Raw genomic sequence first — 21,963 nt, forward strand, 5'->3', positions numbered from 1 at the left:
GAAAGTGTGTAAATTGAAGAAGGCTTTGTATGGCCTGAAACAGTCTCCAAGAGCTTGGTTTGGAAGACTTACACAGCCAATGAAAGTTTTTGGGTACAAACAAAGCAATTCTGACCATACCTTGTTTATTAAACACAAGGATGGTAAGATTACAGCTCTAATTGTGTATGTTGATGACATGATCGTTACAGGGGATAATCCGAAGGAAATAAATGAATTGCATAAGTATTTGTCAGAAGAATTTGAAATGAAGAATCTAGGACAACTGAAGTATTTTCTAGGTATTGAAGTTACAAGGTCTAAAAAAGGGATTTCACTCTCACAGAGAAAGTATGTCCTAGATTTGCTTGCTGAAACAAGAATGTTGGATTGCAAACCAATGGAGACACCCCCATTGAGATGAATCATGGACTCGCCATTCATCCTGATCAAGTTCCTACTGATAAAAGAAGGTATTAGCGTCTTGTAGGAAGGTTAATTTATCTCTCTCATACTAAACCTGATATTGCTTATCTTTGTGGAGTGTGGTTAGTCGGTTTATGCATTGTGTCCTAGTGAAGAATATATGGATGCATCTCTCGTGATCTTGAAGTATTTGAAGAAGGCACACCGACAAAGATTTACCGTTTGGAAAGTATGATGTATTGGATATTGTCGGATACACAGATGCAGATTGGCCTGGTGATAAAACTGATAGACGTTCTACATCAGGATATTTCACTTTTGTCGGTGGAAATCTTGTAACTTGGCGCAGTAAGAAGCCGAAAGTTGTTGCCATATCGAGTGCAGAATTGAAGCTGAATTTCGAGGTCTAGCACAGGGAGTATGTGAATTGTTATGGATCAGTATTGTCTTGATGGAATTGGGCTTCAAGCTTCAAAAACCTATGGTTTTACATTGTGATAATCAAGCCGCCATTCAAATTACACATAACCCAGTTCAGCATGATCGAACAAAGCATGTGGAGGTTGATCGTCATTTTATTAAAGAAAATCTTGACATGAAGGTTATTTGTTTTCCGTTCGTAACCTCAAAGGAGCAATTAGCTGATGTTCTTACCAAAGGTGTATCTCACAAGGTGTTTGACAGCTCAGTTGACAAGTTGGACATAATTGACATCTATGCACCAACTTGAGGGGGGAGTGTAGAAAGATGTATATACTTTTTTCATGTATAGTCTCCAATACAAACAGAGCGCGACCCGCGCCTCGTGTTTCTCAAGTCACCGACTGTTTTGTTTATTTGTTTGTAACGTCTCTATAAACAATAGTAACCTTTTTAGAATTCAATAAAGTAAATATATAAGTGAATTGAATTGAATCCTCTGGTTCTACAATATCATTGTGTAAGAGAATGATACATGTCATATATCATATTAGATATATGACTTGTATCATCCGCCACGTCACTGTGTCGGATGAATGTGTGAATTTTATGTAGAATTATTGGTTAAAAGTGAATTAAGCTCGCCCAATATCAGGTGAGTCCTTCAACTGTTGCCATGCTGGGCTTCACCTCCAGACAATTGGGCTTATGATTAAGATGAGATTTGTGTGGGTCAAATATAAAGAAAAAACATATTGCCTTGTTTTGAACATGAAATAATAATGGAGGAGAAACGAGAAATCTCAGAAGAAGAACAAGTACATTATTTAGTAAAAGATGATTGGCAACAAATTCCATTTGAAGCCCACCAACAAGTCCAAGCCCACCAATCAGCAACAACAAGGGAATGGGAAATGGTTGAGAACGATGTTTTCCCTCCTAGCAATCATGAAGGTCTTCACATTCCTCGAGATACTTATAATCACCACGTTGATGTTGATGTTGATGTTGATGTTGATGTTGATGTAGTAGTAGAACAAGAACAACATGGCCCACCAGCACCACAAACTGAACCGTTGGATTTGCGAGTGATGAGGAAACTGAGATTGGGGTACGAGGTTATTTGGTCAAAGATTCTACGTCTTGTGTACTTGGCTCGTTATTATTATTATGCGAGAACAAGGGTGAATTTGTCATTTCTGTGTATGGGTGGTGGTTTTACGGTTGCATGGGTACTGGGTTTGTGGTATTTTAGGTGGCAGAGATGGAGGCGGCAATCTCGAGATGACAAGATTGAGCATTTGATTATTCTTTTAGGGAAGCAAGATGAGGTACGTGAGAAATGTTTGTTAAAATGCCCACGTGTGAATGTTTTTTTCTACTGTAGTTGGTATGTGAAACTAAGTTGCCCTTCAAGGAGAAACATGGACATATCATGTTGGTAGAGTTATTGCCAGCTGTAGTAACAACTGTTATGAATTGAAGATAAAGAAACTATTTGCATTATTTAGGGGTTAGGGGTTGGATAGAATATAATGTTGGGTACAAGTTTTTTTTTGGAGTTAATGTGATGCTAAAAGGCAATAGATGAACACATAAGTTGTAGAAGCTATACAAAGGTAGATAAGGTCTCTGTTTCAGTGGACAACACTACACAATAGGTTGTAATGAGGGGCAGCTAGGAAAACGAGGGTGTTCTTGTTGTGTTTGAGCCTCTAAAACCATGTCTTTGATATTACACCAGTATCATGCCATGTTTAAGCTGTTAAATTTGTATCTAATGCCTCTTATGAAACTTTTAGCATTTCGTGGCTGAACACTAATCTGTTCGAGTTTTTCTATCATTGCATGATTGATAATAATAGGAACAGTACACAATAAATGTTCAAAAACAATAAATTACAACTGATACATGTTTTGTCTATTAGAACGTCACATGGATGCGTAGAGTATAAGATACATGATTTGCACATCATGGATGAAATGTACGGCTCAAAAATATCTGGATGGCAATGAGAGTGTGACCTAATGTGGTCGTTTAACCCCAATTTTTCAGTAGAGTAATACTTTCTAAGCCGGATTACCATTTAGCATGGACAGAGGAGAGACTCTCCTATATTATCGAATGGACACATAGATGAGGTATGTAGAAATAGAGGATAATTGGCTTTTGAGTTAATTCTTGTAACTTCACTATATGGCTGCAATTATAACAGACTAGGTCCTACTCTTCTTTGCATTTCATGTTACTGTCTCCAGCTTTATAACTGAAGCTTAGTTTTTGCTTGTATTTCCATTTTGCAGAAGATAAGTCAGCTCTTGGATCAAATTTCACAGTTGAATCACTTATTGTCTACTCGTCGCAGAGTTCCTATTCTGCGGAGTGTTTGATTACGCCCACCCTGACTTCAATTGTCCAACCAGATGACTTTTCGTGATGTCTAAACTCATATTGCTTAGAACTTTGCAATTGGGCTTGCCCTACTGGCGAATTAAGTTCATTATTCATCTTGATATCTGTCATATGTGAACAAAGTATTCTGGTCCTTACCGGCTCAATGTATTATAAGCACACTTTTTATACTGTGTGGATTTTTTTCTTTCATTAATGTGATAATAATAATTCTTCCCTCCGAAGAATTAGCCCTTCAGACTGCAAGTGGTGCTGACAGAACAATCGATAAAGCAAAGAGTTTAATGATTACGTGGAAATATTTACTATTATTTTAATGGTTTCATCATCACTGATATCTCCTTCAGAAAAAAATGATGAATTAGGTTTAAGGGAAGCTAGGATTACCAAAGATCTGAATCGAGTCTAACCAATATCAATGACTGGCCAACTGACCCTTCCCTTTGGGAAGGATTTTATGCTGAATGTTCGATTTGTCAACTTGGATTCATTCTTGTTCAAGCCAAATTTAACTTTTTTATTTTTTTTAGGAATAGGATTAATACAACCATACTTGGCACATAAGTTCACTAGAAGTCACCCTCCTAGGAGTCCTGCATATCACGTCTTCCTACAGAATTATTTGACCAGTGGGACAATAGATTGATGCAAAGTTCCAATAGCAGGTCTTCAGCTCCTTGTTATGCTAACCAGTCTGCAACAGCATTAGTTCCCCTGTAGAACTTTTTTTCAACATAAGAACATAAGAGACAAGCTCCTTGACAAACGCTTGCATTGTCGGATCACTGTCGATGGGTTTTTTACCTTTGATTGGTAGAATGGGCCTAAACTTGTACTGAACTCACACCATCAGTGGTCCTCAGTACTCCTCACAACCTAAACTTGTACTGAACTCACACCATCAGTGGTCCTCAGTTCTCCTCACAACCTAAACTTGTACCGAACTCACACCATCTGTGGTCCTCAGTACTCCTCACAACGTATAGCTATAGTGGAACTCTAAATAGTAAATACCACCATTCACAAAAGGGCATGCACAGTAACCTAATTCTAATTGATTGCGTACTTGTTTCTGGCAAGGGAAATTTTAGGAAGGCAAACCAAAACAGCAGAGCAGCAAGACGCAGCATTAAGTCATTAACTACACTAAACCCCACATTGTCGCATTCTCTACCTCCTCTTCCAGAATCAGTTCAAGTGCAGTTTCTGAATTGGCATACAATTGCTTCGAGTCTCTAGTTGTACTTTGTTAAAGAGGTTTGATGGAGAATAAAGAACACAACTATTTGTCGGAGTGTCAGACACGATAGGTTGTTGAGGAATTTTTTTTCAATGCAATGTGATGATAACTTCTGGGAAATGCGAAACAATGGGGATTTCGGAAGTGAGCAACACTTCAAAGTCCAAACTGACTACCTTATTTTATAGCTCAAATACTTCTCTCTTTTTAACCTGCGCTATCTTTTGAAGTGTTCAAACTTGGAAGGATGCCCAAGGGCGATGAGAAACATATCTAGATAAGAAAACAAAATAAGTAAATAAATAAAAATGATATCTCTGTTCACTGAAAGCACAAAAAACGAATTCTGAACTCGTTGAGAATGGAAGAATACTACGCAGAAACAATTCCAGTTTAAAAAAGCAAACAAGTGCTGAAGTGCAATGGCTTCTAGCACATGCCAGTTGCTTCGAAATGGCATATGGGAGAATTCAATCTGTAATTGCAAACCAAATGAAAGCACTATTTATAGTCTCCCCACATACCTTCACCTTCAAGAGCAATCTGAAGTGTGCAATGAGAACATGCACACTTTATTTAATATATGTATTCTTTCAGGAAAATAATTAGGGCCTTTCATCCGAGGAAACAAATCAAAGGCTAGAATCTACATCAAGTACAAATTGGTAGAACCACAAGGTTGCCTCAACAATATATTAAAGCCTGAGAGATGATTCATAGAATCTATTTACTGGAGGCAACGACAGGTTACATAATAGAATTGCATACAAATCCAAAAAAGGTGATACTCGGAAGACATCATATATACAGAATTGTTATATGGGGAGTACATCAGAGGATCATCCTATTCAGCATATCCAATTTAACATGAAGGTATCCATGTTCCAAATGATAGAACTTCAAAATTACTTAAACATAAGACCAAAAAGGTGAGATGTAACGAGAGAAGGAGAGGAAAAAGCACATACATAGGCGACAAACAAAAATAGAAAGAAAAGGTAAATATAAAAAAGGTCTTAAACCCCATCAAGCAGACATGGAAACAAGGCCGTCAAAAAACAATTAAAAAAAAAAAAAAAAAAAAAAAACTCGGCACATTTCATTTGAAGAGCAAACACAACTCTTTAAACTGAACCATTTATAGTGGCATCGTGTTAACAAAAGAACATTTAAAACCCTAAGTTTGGTCGGGGCCCATTCTAGATGCTTTAAGGTTGGAAGTCAAACTTTGTTGCCTGGGCTTCCAATGTTATTACAACTCTAGAAAAAGAAAGCTCCACAAAGAGATATGGGACCGTACCATACAAAGTAGAGTGAGTAGGCCTCATCACAACTCTGGATCAGAGAGGCAGAGGAGAAGAGGGAGAAAAATGAAGGACAATCTACGAAGAAACATCTGTTGTATCACACACAAATTTTGAAATAAATCAAAACTGTTTGCATAAGCCATCCTTGAACCACTGAAACTACAAAGATACAGCAAAAAGGGTTCATCAATCTGAACTCTCAAGGTTTACGCTTTCCATACCAGCAAAGTGACCAAACATGCTGCTCAAAACAGAAGCAAAACTAATGTGTTTTTAGGGCATTAATTGTGTTAGTAAGTGGTCCCACACTCCCACTTACCAAAACCCCTATCAAGGATGATGCAAATACAATCAAGACTCTGCTACTGTTTGGAAACTAGGGAAATAAAGGGATTGTAATTCACATCCATGGCCTGGTTTAGACCGAATGTATATTAGTTAATGACCACAGTAACACTTTGAAGATACTTCTTTCAAGAATCATTAAAGATTTGCTTTGCAACAAATAGAGTCTTAGATGCAAATATAAAGATATTGACGTAAACCAAAAAATGAAATAATGGAAAGTAGCCAGTTCGTACTCACCAGTCCCTAGAATGAAACTTCTTCACATATATCAGTATAAGGTAAGCACACCAAAGTTGTCTAAAACATCTTCAGTCCATCAGAAAGATACGAAACAAATATGATAGTAAGAACTAGAACAATGAAAATTAAATCTTCCTAGTATCGTTCGTATAGACGGACCATCTGTGAGTTGGAAGGCGAATGCAATGGCACCACGCTAGTGGGAAATACTTCAACCTAAATAAAAATCTAACACTTCCACTGGGTTTCTAACAACCATCCCAAACATTACCAAATATCCAATTTAAGAGAAGATCTAATTGAGCTGAGGACTAAAACATGTTAAGCATATCCAAAACTAAAATAGAAACACTGAAGAGACCCACTTAGAGATGAAAGTTGGATTAACAAAACAATCACTATTTCTTCTTATCTGGATAAAACAGTAGTAATTAAAAAAATACCACTTCTGTTTTCTCAAAAGCAGTACAGTAAAATCAATACAAACACAACCCACTATCTCTAAAATGCTATCAAATTGAACTAACTGAAAAAAATTACAACATTCAAGATTCATGAAAAGCAGTAGTAAACTACTAACTCACAAGTTATGCAACTTATCGTCTTTTTCTGCACTGGGGGTCGAATATCAAACTGGTCTACATACTCCAACGGTTTCACAGTCTCGTTTCTGATTCTCTTAATCTTCGGACTCAACAATGCTTTATGCCTAAACCCATACAAATTAAGCACTTGATTATCAGCGAAATTAAAAGCCCTCTCCATACTACTCAAACATCTCTCAACTGGATAATCCCCATAACTCCCACAAGGCTTACACCCAACAAAATGAGTAACAAATGGCCACCTCTCATCACCCAATCCCGGATGATACTTGTCAATCATCTCCTCATAACGATCAACCAAACCCGCCCAATACCCATGTAAATAATAAGAATTCTCCAAAAACACTTTATCCATCCACTCATCCTTCTTGGAAATCAACAAATAAATCAATGCAGATTGATCATCAGCTTCAAAAGCAGGTCTACCTTTTAAATTAGCAGTTAAAACTTTCCCAGCCTCATCTCTAATCGGTCCTTTGGGACCCATAGGTGCCCAAGCATCAAGTAAATCCAAAGACCACTGACAATTCCGAAACAAAAAACTCCCGGTATTCAACGCAATCCAACTGTTCTGATTAAACATTAAATCGGGATACCCATGAACAACTAAATTAAAGCCATCATATTTCCTAACAGGAATCTCAAACACCATATCAGTAAACAATGCATCACTATCCATCCACCAGATCCATTCAACCTCTGGATGTGACAACATAAGCCTCCTAATCAACGGGAGTTTCGCCCAGTATCCAGCTAATTCTCTATCAAGATGTGCCATATTATACACAATCTCAATCCCATGTATACGGCAGTAATCAATCTTGTTCTTTATCGACTTCAATAAGTAATGGTCGCCAATTGGGTTGTCACACGGGTTGGGTGGTGACCCTGTCACGAGTAGCATACGTGGCTTGTTATTAACTGTCCTGGGAAACTGAGGGTGAGTTTGAAGCCAGATCTCACGCTCTTCATTCCAGTTTTTTATTTTGGGACCTAAGCTGTACGTATCATTTGTGTTTAGATAAACTTCGATTTCATTTGGATCGGAGTCGGATCGGATTTCAGCTATGATCCGGTTTGTGTCTTCAATAACTTTTTTAGCTTCGCTTGAGCTTGAGCCGCCGGTTAAGTTACCTACGCCAATAGTGCCACGTAGGACTAAGATTGTTACGAAGCCGCAGAGGATTGTGATTTTCAGATTGTTGAATGTTTTTGAGATCTGTCTGCCACGTGGTATTGATGTACGTCGGGCGGTGGTGGTTGTTGTTGTTGGAAGTGTTTGGTTTGTTCCTCCGCCTCTCTTTTTTTCATGGCCCATTTTTTTTTTACTAGATTTGATAATTATGTCATGATTGTTGAGGGGAGAAGAAAGGGAGTTTTCCGACACCGACTTCAAGTGTGTAGAAGAAATGGGGGATGTTTTTATATTGGAATGATAAGGTAGTGGGGAATGTTGTTGTTTTGTAATAAGGTTTGGAAAATTTTGTAATAGGGTTTTTTGGTAAAAACAAAATTTATTATTATTATTAGGGTGTGTTTGTTTTTATAAGTGGTGATAATATTTTATTCAAATTTCAAAACGAAATTTGGAGAATCTGGTCGCAAATTTTGACCAACTCTAAGTGGTCGCAAATATCATTCGCAAATTTGGAATATGGTATCACAAAAAAAAATAACTCGTGCGACAATACCACTGGCCCGTGGTGCTGATCAAACTTAAAAAAAAAATTGTGGAGACATTTGCAATGACGCGCGACATTACTAGTTAGCTTTTCCGTCCGATCCAAATCGCCAAATTCTTGAAACAAAAACGCGACCTTGAAGAATTGATGCGACCGGATTTGTTTCCACCTAGAGTTGGAATTTCGGAAAATTTCGAGTTTTAAAAGCAAATTTGAAAAATTTGAGAAGTGATACTACCACCTAGAGATGCTTTAAATTCTATTTTTTCTCGACAAAATAATTCATTTGCCAGCCAATTGATTTAGAGGTCTTTATGGAGGTTAATTGGGTAAAACTGTAAAAGACAGCGACAGTAATAGTGTCCACGAGTTGGGACGACATGAAGAAGGCCAGTAAGTATGAGCAAGGTTGTTTCCTTAAAAATTTCATCGATTCGGTATACTGTGTACACTAGATTGTGAATTTAATTGTGGTTATTCTGTTGGTATTGGTGTAGTCGTATGACATTATTCTATTGTGTGCAAATTGAAAGAAACTAAAACTATTAAAACGTAAAAATTTCTACAAATGGAAGTCCATGGTGGATTTAGATCGAAGAAGAAATGGTCCCAACATGATAGAGATCCTCGCTAATCCAGCAACAATCAAGGAGATTTGAAAAGTAAGTAAAACTAGTTTTAAAACTAAATAAATGGACTAATCAAAACGACAACGTTAACGTGCACACACCTCCCAAAAGCTCAGCAACATCACACTCTCATATAATTTAGTGTATAAAATAATAGATTTGGTCCTTCACCCCTATACAGAGTCATGTTCCACTGCGGCACTGCCCATATATGGGTACTGTTTTTCCTTCCCTGAGTAGGCGGCTGTTGAAGTGTTCTGAGATGCAATTTTGTCCCTTCTAAAATAAAATTTGCATGTAGCATCATTCCAATATCCTCGAGAAAAGGACTAAAAATGGTTACTGATCCACTTTCCTATTCACTTTTGTATACATGTTATACGGGATCATGATACTTAATACTGTAATTGATTTGTCCCAACATTGATCTGAATCGGATCAATTTATTTGCATTCAGCATGGAAGTGAAAATAAAATGAAAAACATAAAATTTACAATGACTCAAAAATGAAAAACTTTATTGAATGAATTCTTCTCTTTTCTATTTATACTATACACAATACAGTTATAGAATTTGTTACACATAACTAATGCTTAGCTGTCACATTCTGTTATAACTAACAATGTTAACTTTCATGATCGAACTCTCTGCGCTCTCAAGCTGAAGGGAGATGTTCCCCTGAAAGCTTGGAAATTAAGTCTTCAAATCTGTCTTGAAAGTCCTTTAGTGAAAACATCAGCTATTTGATCAAACATATATATTTGATGACCAAAAGTTGATTTGTTACCAATTCCCTGACGTAATCATAATCCACTTCCACATGCTTAGTCATAGCATGAAAGATGGGATTACTAGACAGAGATAACACTTATGTTGTCACACCATAGCAGTGGTGATTGTAACAGACAAACTTTAAGATCATTGAGAAAAATACAAGTCCAATAAATCTCTACAGCAATATAAGCAAGACTCCTATATATTCACTCTCTGTGCTTGACCTTGATACTGTGACTGCTTCTTTGCACACCAAGAGATTAAATTTGATCCAAAGTAAACACATAAGCCAATAGTATACCTTATCATCAGGGGAACTAGCCCAATCTGCATCAGAATAGGCAGTAAGAAGCTGTGAACCTTTAGTGAGATAGATGCCTTTTTCAAGTGTACCCTTGAGATATCTCCGAATTCTCTTGATAGTTGCAAAATTAAGTACAGTAGGTTTGTGTATATATTGACAGACTTGATTGACTGAAAATTATATATTTAGTCTAGTCCATGTCAAATACTGCAATGCTATGTAGAATTAAACAACCAATCAAAAAGACAAAACACAAGAATTTATAGTGGTTCGGTGTCAATGCGGCATCCTACGTCCACGGAAGAAGAAATGTTTATTGCTTGATTGATTTAGGTTTGTGCTACAGAGGTTTATATATAGCACAATATGAGTGCATACTCGTATCTCTTGTTTCTAAAAAAATTAGAGACTTTCCTTTATAGAAAACATACGAATCTATCGAACCTCTGTCAAAACCGACTAGGGCGCACCCGCGCCTTCATCATGTACAATATAAACGTGCCCGAGCCTTCTCTGACTTCTCCCACACTTCCCCTCAAGTTGGTGTGAAGATATCCAGCAAGCCCAACTTGGAGAGAATATCATGGAACTTGGAAGCTGAAAATTCCTTGGTAAAAATGTCTGCAAGCTGTTGGTCACTTCGAACAAAGGAGGCAATAGTGACAATGTTAGACTGTACTTTTTCACGCACAAAATGACAGTCAACTTCAATATGCTTAGCTCTATCATGAAACACCGGATTTGCAGCAATGTGTATAGCAGCTTGATTATCATAGTAAAATGTAGTTGGCAGATGCAAACCAAAACACAAATCCTTCAGAAGAGCGTGAAACCATATGATTTCACTGGTGGTGGAAGTCATAGCCCTGTACTCAGCTTCTGCACTAGAACGAGCCACTACATTTTGTTTCTTGCTCTTCCAAGTGACTAAATTACCTCCCACAAAAGTACAATAACCGAAAGTAGACCGCCGATCAACTGGACATCCTACCTGATCGATTCGTAGCGATGTAGATGTATGCCCATTTTTCCACATCCAAATATCCCCCGTCACACCGCTTTCGGATCACGTCTTCGCGGTATTCTAGAAATTGCATACATATGTGGAGTCCTTGGAGAATGCATAAAACGACTAACCAAGCTTACTGCATAAAAAATATCTGGCCGGGTAATAGTTAAATATATCAGTTTACCAACTAATTGCTGATACTGACCAATGTCAGTAAGAAGATCACCGGTGTTGTCCAACTTGGCTCTACTGTCAGTTGGAGAATCAGATGGTTTTACCCCCAGCTTACCTGCTTCACTCAAAATATCCAACACATACTTTCCTTGATTAAGAAATATGTCTCTTTTTGAATAAGTAATTTCAATCCCAAGAAAGTACTTCATAATACCCAGATCCTTGATGGCAAATTTCTTGTGCAGTAAATCCTTGAGCTTAGAGATTTCGATATGGTCTACCTGTGATATATAACTATGTCATCAACATAAATAAGAACAACAACCAAGCTTGACCTGCTAGATTTAACAAATAAGGAAGGATTAACATCACTTTGCTTAAAGCCGGTCATAGTTAGAACAGAGCTAAGCTTGGCATACCACGCTTGTGGAGATTGTTTAAGTCCATAGATAGTCTTTTTTTAACTTGCATACTAATCCAACCTTAGTCTTATTCGGATGTCCAGGTGGGATGCTCATATACACTTCTTCTTTAAAATCTCCGTGTAAGAATGCATTTTTAACATCCATCTGAAATAATTTCCAGTCTTGATTTACAGCTATAGATGCAAGAACTCTAAACGTGTTCATCTTTAGAACTGGTGCAAAAGTCTCCTTGTAGTCCTGACCATAAGTTTGGGTGAATCCTCTTGCAACAAGTCGAGCTTTATGCCTCTCTAAGGAACCATCACTGTTGAACTTGTTTCTGAACACCCACCGACAATCAACAATTTTCTTTCCGTACAGTAGCATAACAATCTCCCAAGTTTTATTCTCGTCTAGAGCATTAAGTTCTTCTTGCAACGCCTTTCTCCATACTGGATGCTTCGCTAAAGTTCTTGGGTTTTTGCACGTCATCGATTGTACATAAGAAAGCATAATGAGATGAAGTGATATTGGCATACGTTATTGTAGAGAAAAACGATGTTTTCTCATTCTGGTGTGAAGGGCGCGACCTGCTCTCCAGTTACACTTGGGCAAGGCACGACCCGCGCTCCTGCTTTGGCGACCTCCAGTGATTTAGGTGCGACCCGCGCTCAACTTTGCATAGTCGAGGGAGCGACCCGCGCTCCACCTTATTTCAGCACGAATTTTGACTTTTTCGGAAGTTTTCTGAAATAGTATAAATATAGGTTTTTCCTGTAGAAACTTAACCTAACCAAAAGATAGAAAGAGAGAAATTGTAAGAGAGAAATTCTTAGTGAGTTGAGTGTTCATTCTTTGTAAGTGAATTGAGAGCTCTTGTAATCTGTTGCTCCGGACATCTAGTAAAGCTTGGATCTCGCTAGTGTGGACGTAGGCAAATTGCCAAATCACGATATATCCTTGTCTTGTGGTTGGTTCTCTTTTGCATTATTATCTTTACTTTATATGCTTGTTAAATTGTTAATGAGAAGCGTTGGGATAGTACTTGGAGGGTGTTGAAGTCTTGTCTAGTGAGAATGATCGATCTTTGTGTAGGATTGATATATTTGTTGTGGGTAACGTTGTTTCCGCATTATTCTATTATCAACAATTGGTATCGGAGCCAGGTTTACGACCTAGGATTTTGAGTTTTGGTCAAGAACCATAGTGCTCTAAATTTGTGCATGTAGACAAGGTGTTCGATAAAATTCCTGAGTGAGATATTTTTTAGGTTATTGTGTGTGACTTGAAAAAAAAAAAGCTCCCAAGATGTCAAATACTAGATTTAAAGTAGAGAAGTTTGATAAATAAGCAAAAGAAAAGATGGCGAGGGTGATGTCGAATGAGATGACTTCCATAAGCAAGTGGAAGGGTAGTTCGAAGAAGCCTTTAAAACATGTACGGTGCTACAATTGCAAGGAAAAGGGGTATTATCTATGTGATTGCCCTAGCCCGAAAAAGAGTAACAAAATGAGTGGTAAGTTTGAGAATGAGGATGTTAGTGAAGCAAGTCTTGCTTCCGGCTTCGATGGAGATGATGTAAGTCTTTCGGTGTCTACACAAGACGACCACGTGACCGATACGTGGATTCTTGATTCCGGGTGTTCCTACCACATGTGTCCAAATAGGAAGTGGTTTGCTACCTATGAGAACTTGAGTGGAGGTTCCGTTTTTATGGGTAATGATGTTGCTTGTAAGACGGTAGAAATTGGAACTATATGGGTCAAGATGCATGATGGTAATGTGAGGACTTTAACCGATGTGAGGCATGTTCCTGAGCTAAAGAAGAACCTTATTTCTCTTGGTACCTTGGATTCCAAAGGCCACAATTTTGTGGGAAATGGTGGAGTCCTAAAGATCCTTAGTGGCTCTTTAGTCATTATGAAGGGTCAAAGACATAGAAACTTTTATACTTTGTTGGGTAGTACAGTGATAGGTGATGTAGCAATGGGTACATTGTTTCGACCAAATATGATCAAAACACCAAGTGTTGATAAAAAAGACGAATAACGTAGAAAAGTAATTAGAAAAATGATGGTGATCGGGGGAATGATGAGACTGTACCTTGCGGTTGCCTACGTACCCAAATTATCAGTGGGATCAAGTCTCAAGAACGTAGTTCTAAATGAAAAATAGTTTTGTATTTATATAGGTAGAGTAGAGAATCCTTGTAGCTCAAGTATTCTTGTAGCTTGAGTCATTGTGATATAATATAACTCTCAACTGATAATTATCTCTTTGATAAGAAATGAATCTGGACATAAATCAATGTACATTAGTGGCAAGCCATGTGGCTAAGGTTCAGCCTTTATTACACATGAGTTAATGGGCCCGTACATTGATCCATGGTATTGCAAATTGGGCTTTAGCCCCGTCGATTAAATGAATAAAATAGAGACTCCTACCAATGGACGTTAAGCCCGTGGGTGGGGTCGAACATCGCCCCTTTTTTGTCATGCGAACAAAGTTCACATGGCAAAGAAGAGAAGAAAAATCAAGGAAAACTTGGAATAAGAAAAAGAGCAAGCCGGAATGTATAACAAAGTGTCGTGTGGACGAAATGATAGGAAAATGGACAATCGGAAAAATTCGTGAATTATTGGAAACGAAATAATGTCAAATTAACGATAATGAAAGTGTCGTGGTGAACGTAAACGATAGGAAAAATGACAATCGGAAAAATTCGTGAATTTATCGAAACGACATAATGTCAAATTAACGATATAGGACCTTAATGTAATAAAAAAGAAGGCCGAAAAGGCATAGAAAAAAATAAAATATGCACGTAAATAAAATTGCAAAAGAAATCGATTGCCGGAAAAAAACGCAGAGCAACGCCACGTAATAATAATATTTAAATTAAATTGCGTGCCAACGGAATATCGATACGCGGATTATATCGTTAAAAATTAAATAGAGGGGCAGTTTAGTAATAATATTAATAAAAGGAAGTTAAATACTAATTGGACTCAAAGTGTGCGGATGTGATAAGAATTGAGAGTAGAGATGAAGTTGGAGTCGGAGAAGAATCCCACCAGCACTGGAAAACCCGCTCGTAATCCTATATAAGTGCTGGGGCCGCATATCCCAATCCGTAAAAAAATTCGGTCATTTCCAAAGGGTACTTCTTGTGGTCGTGATGGTCTTCGAGCTCAGCATTTGTTGGATGCCATGAGTGGGGCTGCAGCAGCCTATATCTTCCGATTTGCTAGATGCATTGACCCCCCTCGTGGTGAATCTTTGGTTCTGGGACGATGTCCACAGCCGTTACTGAATTCATTGCGAGTGCTCCGCTTTACTCCACTTCTCGCCGGATAATAGTATTCGCCCCCTAGTCGTAGGGATGGTTTGGCTACCGCTTGGTCTCCAAGATTGCAATGAAAGGAGTTTCCCAAGATGTGGTAGGATACTTACAGGGATTTTCGCGATGGGGTTGGTGTTTACGGTGGTGCGAAGAAGTTTATTTTGCCTTACCCGCCAACCGCGATAGTGTATGCTAACAAATGATGCGACTCTCTTCGATGTCGCTTGTAGATTTTCAGAACGCCTTTAACATGGTTGATCGGACTACTATGTTGAGAGAGGTTCGTATCCGTTGCCCGCCTATTTCCCTTTGGTTGAGTACTTTGTATTGTCAACCTCGCGAGGTTATATATGGGGATAGCTACATATGGTGCACTCATCAAGGTCAAAAAAGGCGACCACTTTGGGTCCCCTTCTATTTGCACCGGTGTGTTGCATCCCCGATTCTCGGATCCAAATCCGGTTATGTCGGTTGTTGCTACATGCTTGGTATCTAGATGATGGGACTCGATTGGAGATACGTAATTTGGTGGCGACGACTTTGAGTATGATTCGGGAAGAAGGACCTTCTTATGGGTCGGGTTCTTAATGTGGCTAAAACCGAGCTATTTTGGCCATCATTGGATCCATCCGCCGCTCCACTCGGGTCTCTTTCCTTCAGATTTGTCCCCCGCCAGGAGTCGCTGTTTTGAGGTGCAACGGTCGATCTTGATCCATCCTTTGTTAGGGGGCCTTGCTTTGCAAAGCGTGTTGAAAAGGTTGTGACTTTGATGGACCGTTTAGCTATATTAGGCGATCCACGGTGTGAGTTAGCTCTTTACGGGCTTGTCTTTGGGCTCTCTAAGTTGGTATTTGGCGATTACGTACTTGTCCACCATCCCTTTTAGAGAGGCTAAGACGTTTGATCGGCATCTCCGCGGTTGTTCTCCGGCATTGTGGTTTCACGGTCCTAACCCGGTGATTTGCGGTGGCGTTTATCGACACTCCCATTACGTCCGGGTGGGTTAGGTATTTATTGTTACCACCGATGTTTCTACTTTTGCTTTTGTGGCCTCCCCGTTGTCGACGCCCGAGCTTCGAAACCACATTCTTAGGAGTTGTGGGCGGTGCCTTTGGATGAGATTCTTGATGTTGCTAGCGGTCTACGATGAGTCTTTGTCTACCCGATTTTGACCTCGCCTATGGCTGAGAATGCTACCGCCCCTCAAAACCACAAAAAGTTTTGGCGGAAGCGCTTATAGTAAAGATTGCTGGGGTCTTGAGAGGGAGTTTGTGTTATCCGCTTTCGTCGAAAGCGAATCATTGGATGCTTGCGAAATAACACGCAGGACTTTCTACTTGCTATTCGATGGAGGGACTTGGACGGTATATGTCGCCAAGAGTATCGTTCTATTCTCCTGCATCCGCCTCATGATTCCTTTGTACTCGATGGTGGTCTATGCCCCGCTTGCAAAAAAGTAGACTAGATGCTTTTGGAGACCATGCGACCATGGTAATCGTAGATATTTTCCAGTTTCAAATACCGACATGATCATGTCGGAGATATTGTATGTGATGCATTTTGGAGGGTCAGGGTACAAGTGAAGAAGGAAGCTCCCCGCGAATTTTCTCAATCGATCCGAATGAGGGAAGATCCACACTTCGACCTGCGGATATATTGATATACAAATTGGTCCGAGGGAGACACATATGTGTTGATGTAATCGAGCCTCCCGCTGGTAGGGCTTGGGAATGGAGTCTTTGAGTGGGGAGCAACTAAGAGAGCAAAAGCGGGGAAGATGGAGAAGCATGAGGAAGCTTACCGACGGCTAACCGGCATTGTTTCATTCCGTTTAGTTTCGACACTTTCGGTTTCTTGGAACAACAATCGTTGAGCTTCTCAAGAGACTTCCGTAAAGTTATGGACGAGAATGTTATGACAACCGGTTCTAACGGAGTTTGTTTTTAGAAGAATAGGATTTGCTATTCGAGAAAGGACTTATGGGCGCAGCTTGTTGCACGATGTCCTAATTATTTGTAAAATTCTTTATCAAGTATCAATAAAATTTCCACTTAAAAAAAAAAAAAAAAAAAAAAAAAAAAAAACTTTATGCTCATCCCACGCAACGACGTAGGCAAGAGAAGCTTTGAAGAAGCTTGTTCGGTCGCCGCTTTGACTAGCCGTATGTTCTCTTTACCATCATAGTCAAGCTCGCTTCGCAAATGAAAAAATATCAAATGTTGTCACTCTTGAACTTTCCTCCCTGCCGCCAAAGATCCATTCATATAGTTTTTCCGGTTGCATGTCTTTCCCTCGCTTGAAAAGCCAACTTCGTTGATTCATAGCTTGTGTATAAAGTTATGACAAATGAATTGGTCGCACTACAAAAGTTGAATACATCGCTCGATCGACTTCGCCTAAAACGAAAGTAGCAAATGCATTTTCTCTTCTTTGCCATCCTTGATTTTAAAAAATTATTTTGTTCTCTCTCTCTCTCTTTCTAATCTTATTATTAATGGGAAGAAAGAAGAAAGTTTATTTGATTCATTCACAGTGGGTTGTGTTGTGGGGTGTTGTGGGTTTGGTTCTCCCACTGTGGCTGTTATGGCTTGATGCAACAGTGTAAACCTTGTGTTGTTGAGAGCTTGCCGTTTTGAATTATGTGGAACCTCTGGACTGAAAAGAATGAGGAAGAAGACGCTGTGTTGGCGTTTTTCAAAAGTGAAAAGTGAAACAATCAAACACGATATAGTGCATCTCCAGTAAAGGAGGGGCACCATACCCGCCCTTCTTCAATATGTGTTGGCATTTATTTATTTATTTTTTATTTTTTTATTTTTTTTTATTTTTTTATTTTTTTTTTAATTTTTTTTTTTTTTTTTTTTTTAGGTAGAAACGACCGTACTTAAATTATTGAGTTTCGATAAAACTTAAATTTGGCCCGGGCTAAGATTTAAGAAAACGGAGAAAAATGCAGAGAATATAACAAAGCCGTGAAACGATATGTTAGTATTTTTTTATCGGTTATTGTAAAATTTTGGTTAAGTCCGAAAAACTAACGAAAAGTTTACTCTTGTCGCTGCGTGTAGAAACAAATGTACGACGAGAGACGTAAATTCACGAAAATACCGCTAAGAAAAGTTTCATCCGCATGATCTCAATGCCTTGAAAAAAAAATAAATAAGAGGTGAAGATAATTTTCAATCCGCCGAGAAAGTTAACGTAATGCGAATTTTTTTGCCGCGACGGAGAAACGGGCGTAGTAATGAAAGCAAAATATATTCACAACTAGTCGACGGAGAAAAGTTTTGCGTAACAAGGTGTCAATTAATGTCGTAGAAGAATGAAAGAAGCTGAAAGAAGTTTCGTTGAGAAAGATCGGCTCAATGTCTTAGAAAAAATAATGGCGCTGTCGGAAAGTTTAACTCGGAAAGATTCCCCCGGAAGATTCGCTCAGAAAAATCGGCATGAAGTTGTTGAAATTGTTTGCTCGGAAATTTTTTCGTATAAAGATCGGAACAATGCCTTAGAAAAAACAATTAAGCTGGCATATAGTTTCGCTTGAAACGGAAAGAGTTGTATGAGTTGTATAATCAAAAACTGATAAGGAACCATTGGCTTTTCCCAAACCAATGATTATGTGATTGTGTGAATGTAATGCCAAAGAGCTAAAAAATGTTGTTGATGTAAATAAAAATAAAGTATGTTTTGGCAATTGAATATAGTTGCGATGTCTGATAACATACCTGTGTAAAACTGACAATGTTGTTGATTTATATAGATGACACGAAATAGAATGAAACGCCCCCAATGCTAACTTTAAGCTTGCAAAATTAGATTGAGCGAAAAAATGTCCGATCGCGTAACCCGACGAAACGAAAACGGTGCACGCCATCGATGTTGACATAGCGCCGAAAGTAACCGACTAAGCGAAATAAAAATCGTTCAATTTAGACCGAATAAATTAAATGTGGTAAGTTCGGCCGATTTTGTTGTAGCGATAATACGACTAAAAGGTTTGCGAAAAAGCGCTCAACTTAGATCGACGAAATTAAACGCGGGTAATTTCGGCCGATTTTGTCGAAATGCGATAATAACGACTAAGCGACGTAAAAGCCGCTCAACTTAGACCCGAATGAAATTAAACGCGGTAATTTCGTTAGATTTTGTCGTAAATGCCGATAGTAACGACTAAAGCGGCGTAAAAGCCGCTCAACTTAGATTGACGAAATTAAACGGGGTAATTTCGCCATTTTTGTGGAAGCGATATTAACTGATTAAGCGAAATTTAAAAGCTGCTTCGACTTAGATCCGACGAAATTAAACGCGGGGCATTTCGCCAGATTTTGTTGTAGCGATAGTAACGACTAAGCGAAAAAAAAGCTCTCATCTTAGACTGACGAAATTAAACGTGGTAATTTCGTCCAGATTTTATCGTGAGCGATAGTAACGACTTGCCGGCGTAAAAGCCGCTTCAACTTAGATTGACGAAATTAAACGTGGTAATTTCGCCATTTTTGTGGAAGCGATATTAACGACTAAGTGAGCCGTAAAAGCTGCTCGATTTTAGGACCGAATTTAAATTAAACGTGGTAATTTCGCCAGATTTTGTTGTAGCGATAGTAATCCACGACTAGCCGGAAAAGCGTTCAACTTCATCTTTAGACCGAAAATTAAACGGGTAATTTCACCGATTTTATCAATAGCGATAGTAACGCGATTAAGTGAGCGAAAAAGCTGCTTCGATTTAGACCGACGAAATTAAACGTGGTAATTTCGCCGATTTTGTTGTAGTGATCATACCATTGAACGGAAGTGAAAGAACCGCTTCTTTATTGATTACCAAGTCTTAAAAATGCAAAGATAACAACGGAAAATTCATGCCCGAATCGAAACAAACTAAATATTGTATTATTTTATTTCTCCGTGATAACGGAAAACACAACTAAAATCTACTTATAGAACTTGGCGCAGATGAAACGCGATTCCACGGGCTTTATCGAGAACATTCCCATCTAAATCTCGGAGAAAATAAGATCCTTTGGTGGCAGTGGCGATCTATGATGTATGGACCTCGTCCAATTTTTCTCCAAATTTACCGAATCTATCAACCTCGCTTTCTCGCGACGAGTACCCACCATCTTTCTCAAACACTTTAAGTCGAACTTTCTTGTCATATTTTCGTTTCATATCACGATAACTTAATTAACCGCTGAAGACCAACATCTCTTGTCTCATCTATCAAGGCTTTGGCTTGAGCAAGTGCTTTGATCATTCGACTCCAATTCCACGCTAGTTTCGCGTGGTTGGTGTCATCAACTCTGAGGGCAAGACCGCCTTCGCATCGTAAGCAAGATTAAACGGAGAAAATCCAAATTGAATGCTTAGGTGTGGTTCGATAAGCCCACATAACCGCAGGAAGTTCCTTAACCCAATTTCCTTTGGCCCGTTGGAAGTCGCCGCCGAGCATTGCAAGAATGGATTTGTTAGTAGCTTCACTTTGTCCATTAGCTTGAGGATGGTATGGTGCCGAAATTGTGACTAATCTTCAAGTCGAACAAAATCGTCGAATTTTTTTGCATCAAATTGTTTGCCATTGTCGGAAGTCAATGATGTTGGAATACCGAAACGACAAACAATGTCTCGCCATAAGAATTTTTAACATCCGGCATGGATCCGGGCTAAGGGGCATAGCTTCACCCCACTTGGTAAAATAATCGGGCGAGAATTAAGAAACTAACCGGAGCTTTTCGAGCTGAAGAGGACCGACGATGTCAAGACCCCACTTTGCAAAACGCCGAGGGCTCAAAATTGATGAAGTTCCGCTGTGGAAGATTTCCCATGTTAGCATATTTTTCGACAAGGAACACACTTCTCAGACAAACGCTTAGCATCCTTTTGCATGTACGGCCACCAATATCCTTGTGTCATTGCTCTATGAGCGAGACTTCGCCCCCGGGAGTGGTTCCCACATAGGCCTCGAATGAATTTCCGCCAGATCGAGCAAACCTTCAAATTACTGGTGACAACGGCTTATAGGGTTAAGACTTGTGCCTTTGCGATAAAGTTGCAAATGCATCGCTCAAGTCGATATGAGACAATATTTCCAAGCATCGCGTTTTACACGATCACCCACTTTATGATCGGGAGGCAAGATATGATCATGTAAATATGTGATATAAGGAAGACGCCAATCATCTTCGTCACAAGGTGTAAGTGGAAAACTTAGCTCTATATCGAACCTCTCCGAGCATTGTCGCCTTCATGATCGCCGCCGGTATGAACCGAGACAATATCATTGATGAGGATCATTGTGGTCATCCGATAGCATAAGTTAATGGATCATCGCGTTTTCTGCAATGACCCGGCTTTGATTATCAAGATCACGCCATGCGCTTCCGAAAAACACCAGAGGAGATATCAAATTGGCATAACGTGATTCCTCGAAAATGTCTTGATAAAAACAACTCGAAAGTGATGTACATATCATCCTCGATGGACGATCGATACCGGTTCCTTTTGAAATTCAATGGTTATCCGGCGAGGCTTATCCGAATTAACCGCCGCGGATAAATAAGCAAGAGAATCCGCGATGTCGCGACGCCATGACGCTGGACGCCGCATTAACACCGATAGAATCAAAATTTCGAAAGCAATCCGATGAATTAAGTCCACATAAGCCGCCA

At 39.0% G+C, this 21,963-nt stretch overlaps 1 protein-coding gene and 1 pseudogene across 2 annotated transcripts; one reads left to right on the forward strand and one right to left on the reverse strand.

Annotated features, from left to right (window-relative positions):
• The first annotated feature begins 1,087 nt into the window (after window positions 1-1,087).
• LOC147522310 (uncharacterized) lies at window positions 1,088-3,555 on the forward strand. The gene is made up of 2 exons (XM_086560071.1): window positions 1,088-2,156; window positions 3,130-3,555. The coding sequence occupies exons 1-2, from the start codon at window positions 1,608-1,610 to the stop codon at window positions 3,214-3,216; spliced, it is 636 nt and encodes a 211-aa protein (XP_086416197.1). The 5' UTR covers window positions 1,088-1,607; the 3' UTR covers window positions 3,217-3,555.
• Window positions 3,556-6,751: 3,196 nt separating this feature from the next.
• LOC147522311 (putative xyloglucan 6-xylosyltransferase 5 pseudogene) lies at window positions 6,752-8,463 on the reverse strand (annotated as a pseudogene). The gene has a single exon (XR_015212950.1). The product of XR_015212950.1 is annotated as a putative xyloglucan 6-xylosyltransferase 5 pseudogene (transcript).
• Window positions 8,464-21,963: the final 13,500 nt, after the last annotated feature.

Source organism: Coptis chinensis, chromosome 1 (genome assembly GCF_015680905.1).
Source record: "Coptis chinensis isolate HL-2020 chromosome 1, ASM1568090v1, whole genome shotgun sequence".
Classification (NCBI taxonomy): Eukaryota; Viridiplantae; Streptophyta; class Magnoliopsida; order Ranunculales; family Ranunculaceae; genus Coptis; species Coptis chinensis.

Coding starts and splice junctions, on each gene's coding strand:
- LOC147522310 (XM_086560071.1), top strand. CDS start 1,608: ATGGAGGAGAAACGAGAAATCTCAGAAGAAGAACAAGTACATTATTTA. Junction 2,157..3,129: donor TTTTAGGGAAGCAAGATGAG/GTACGTGAGAAA, acceptor TCCATTTTGCAG/AAGATAAGTCAGCTCTTGGA.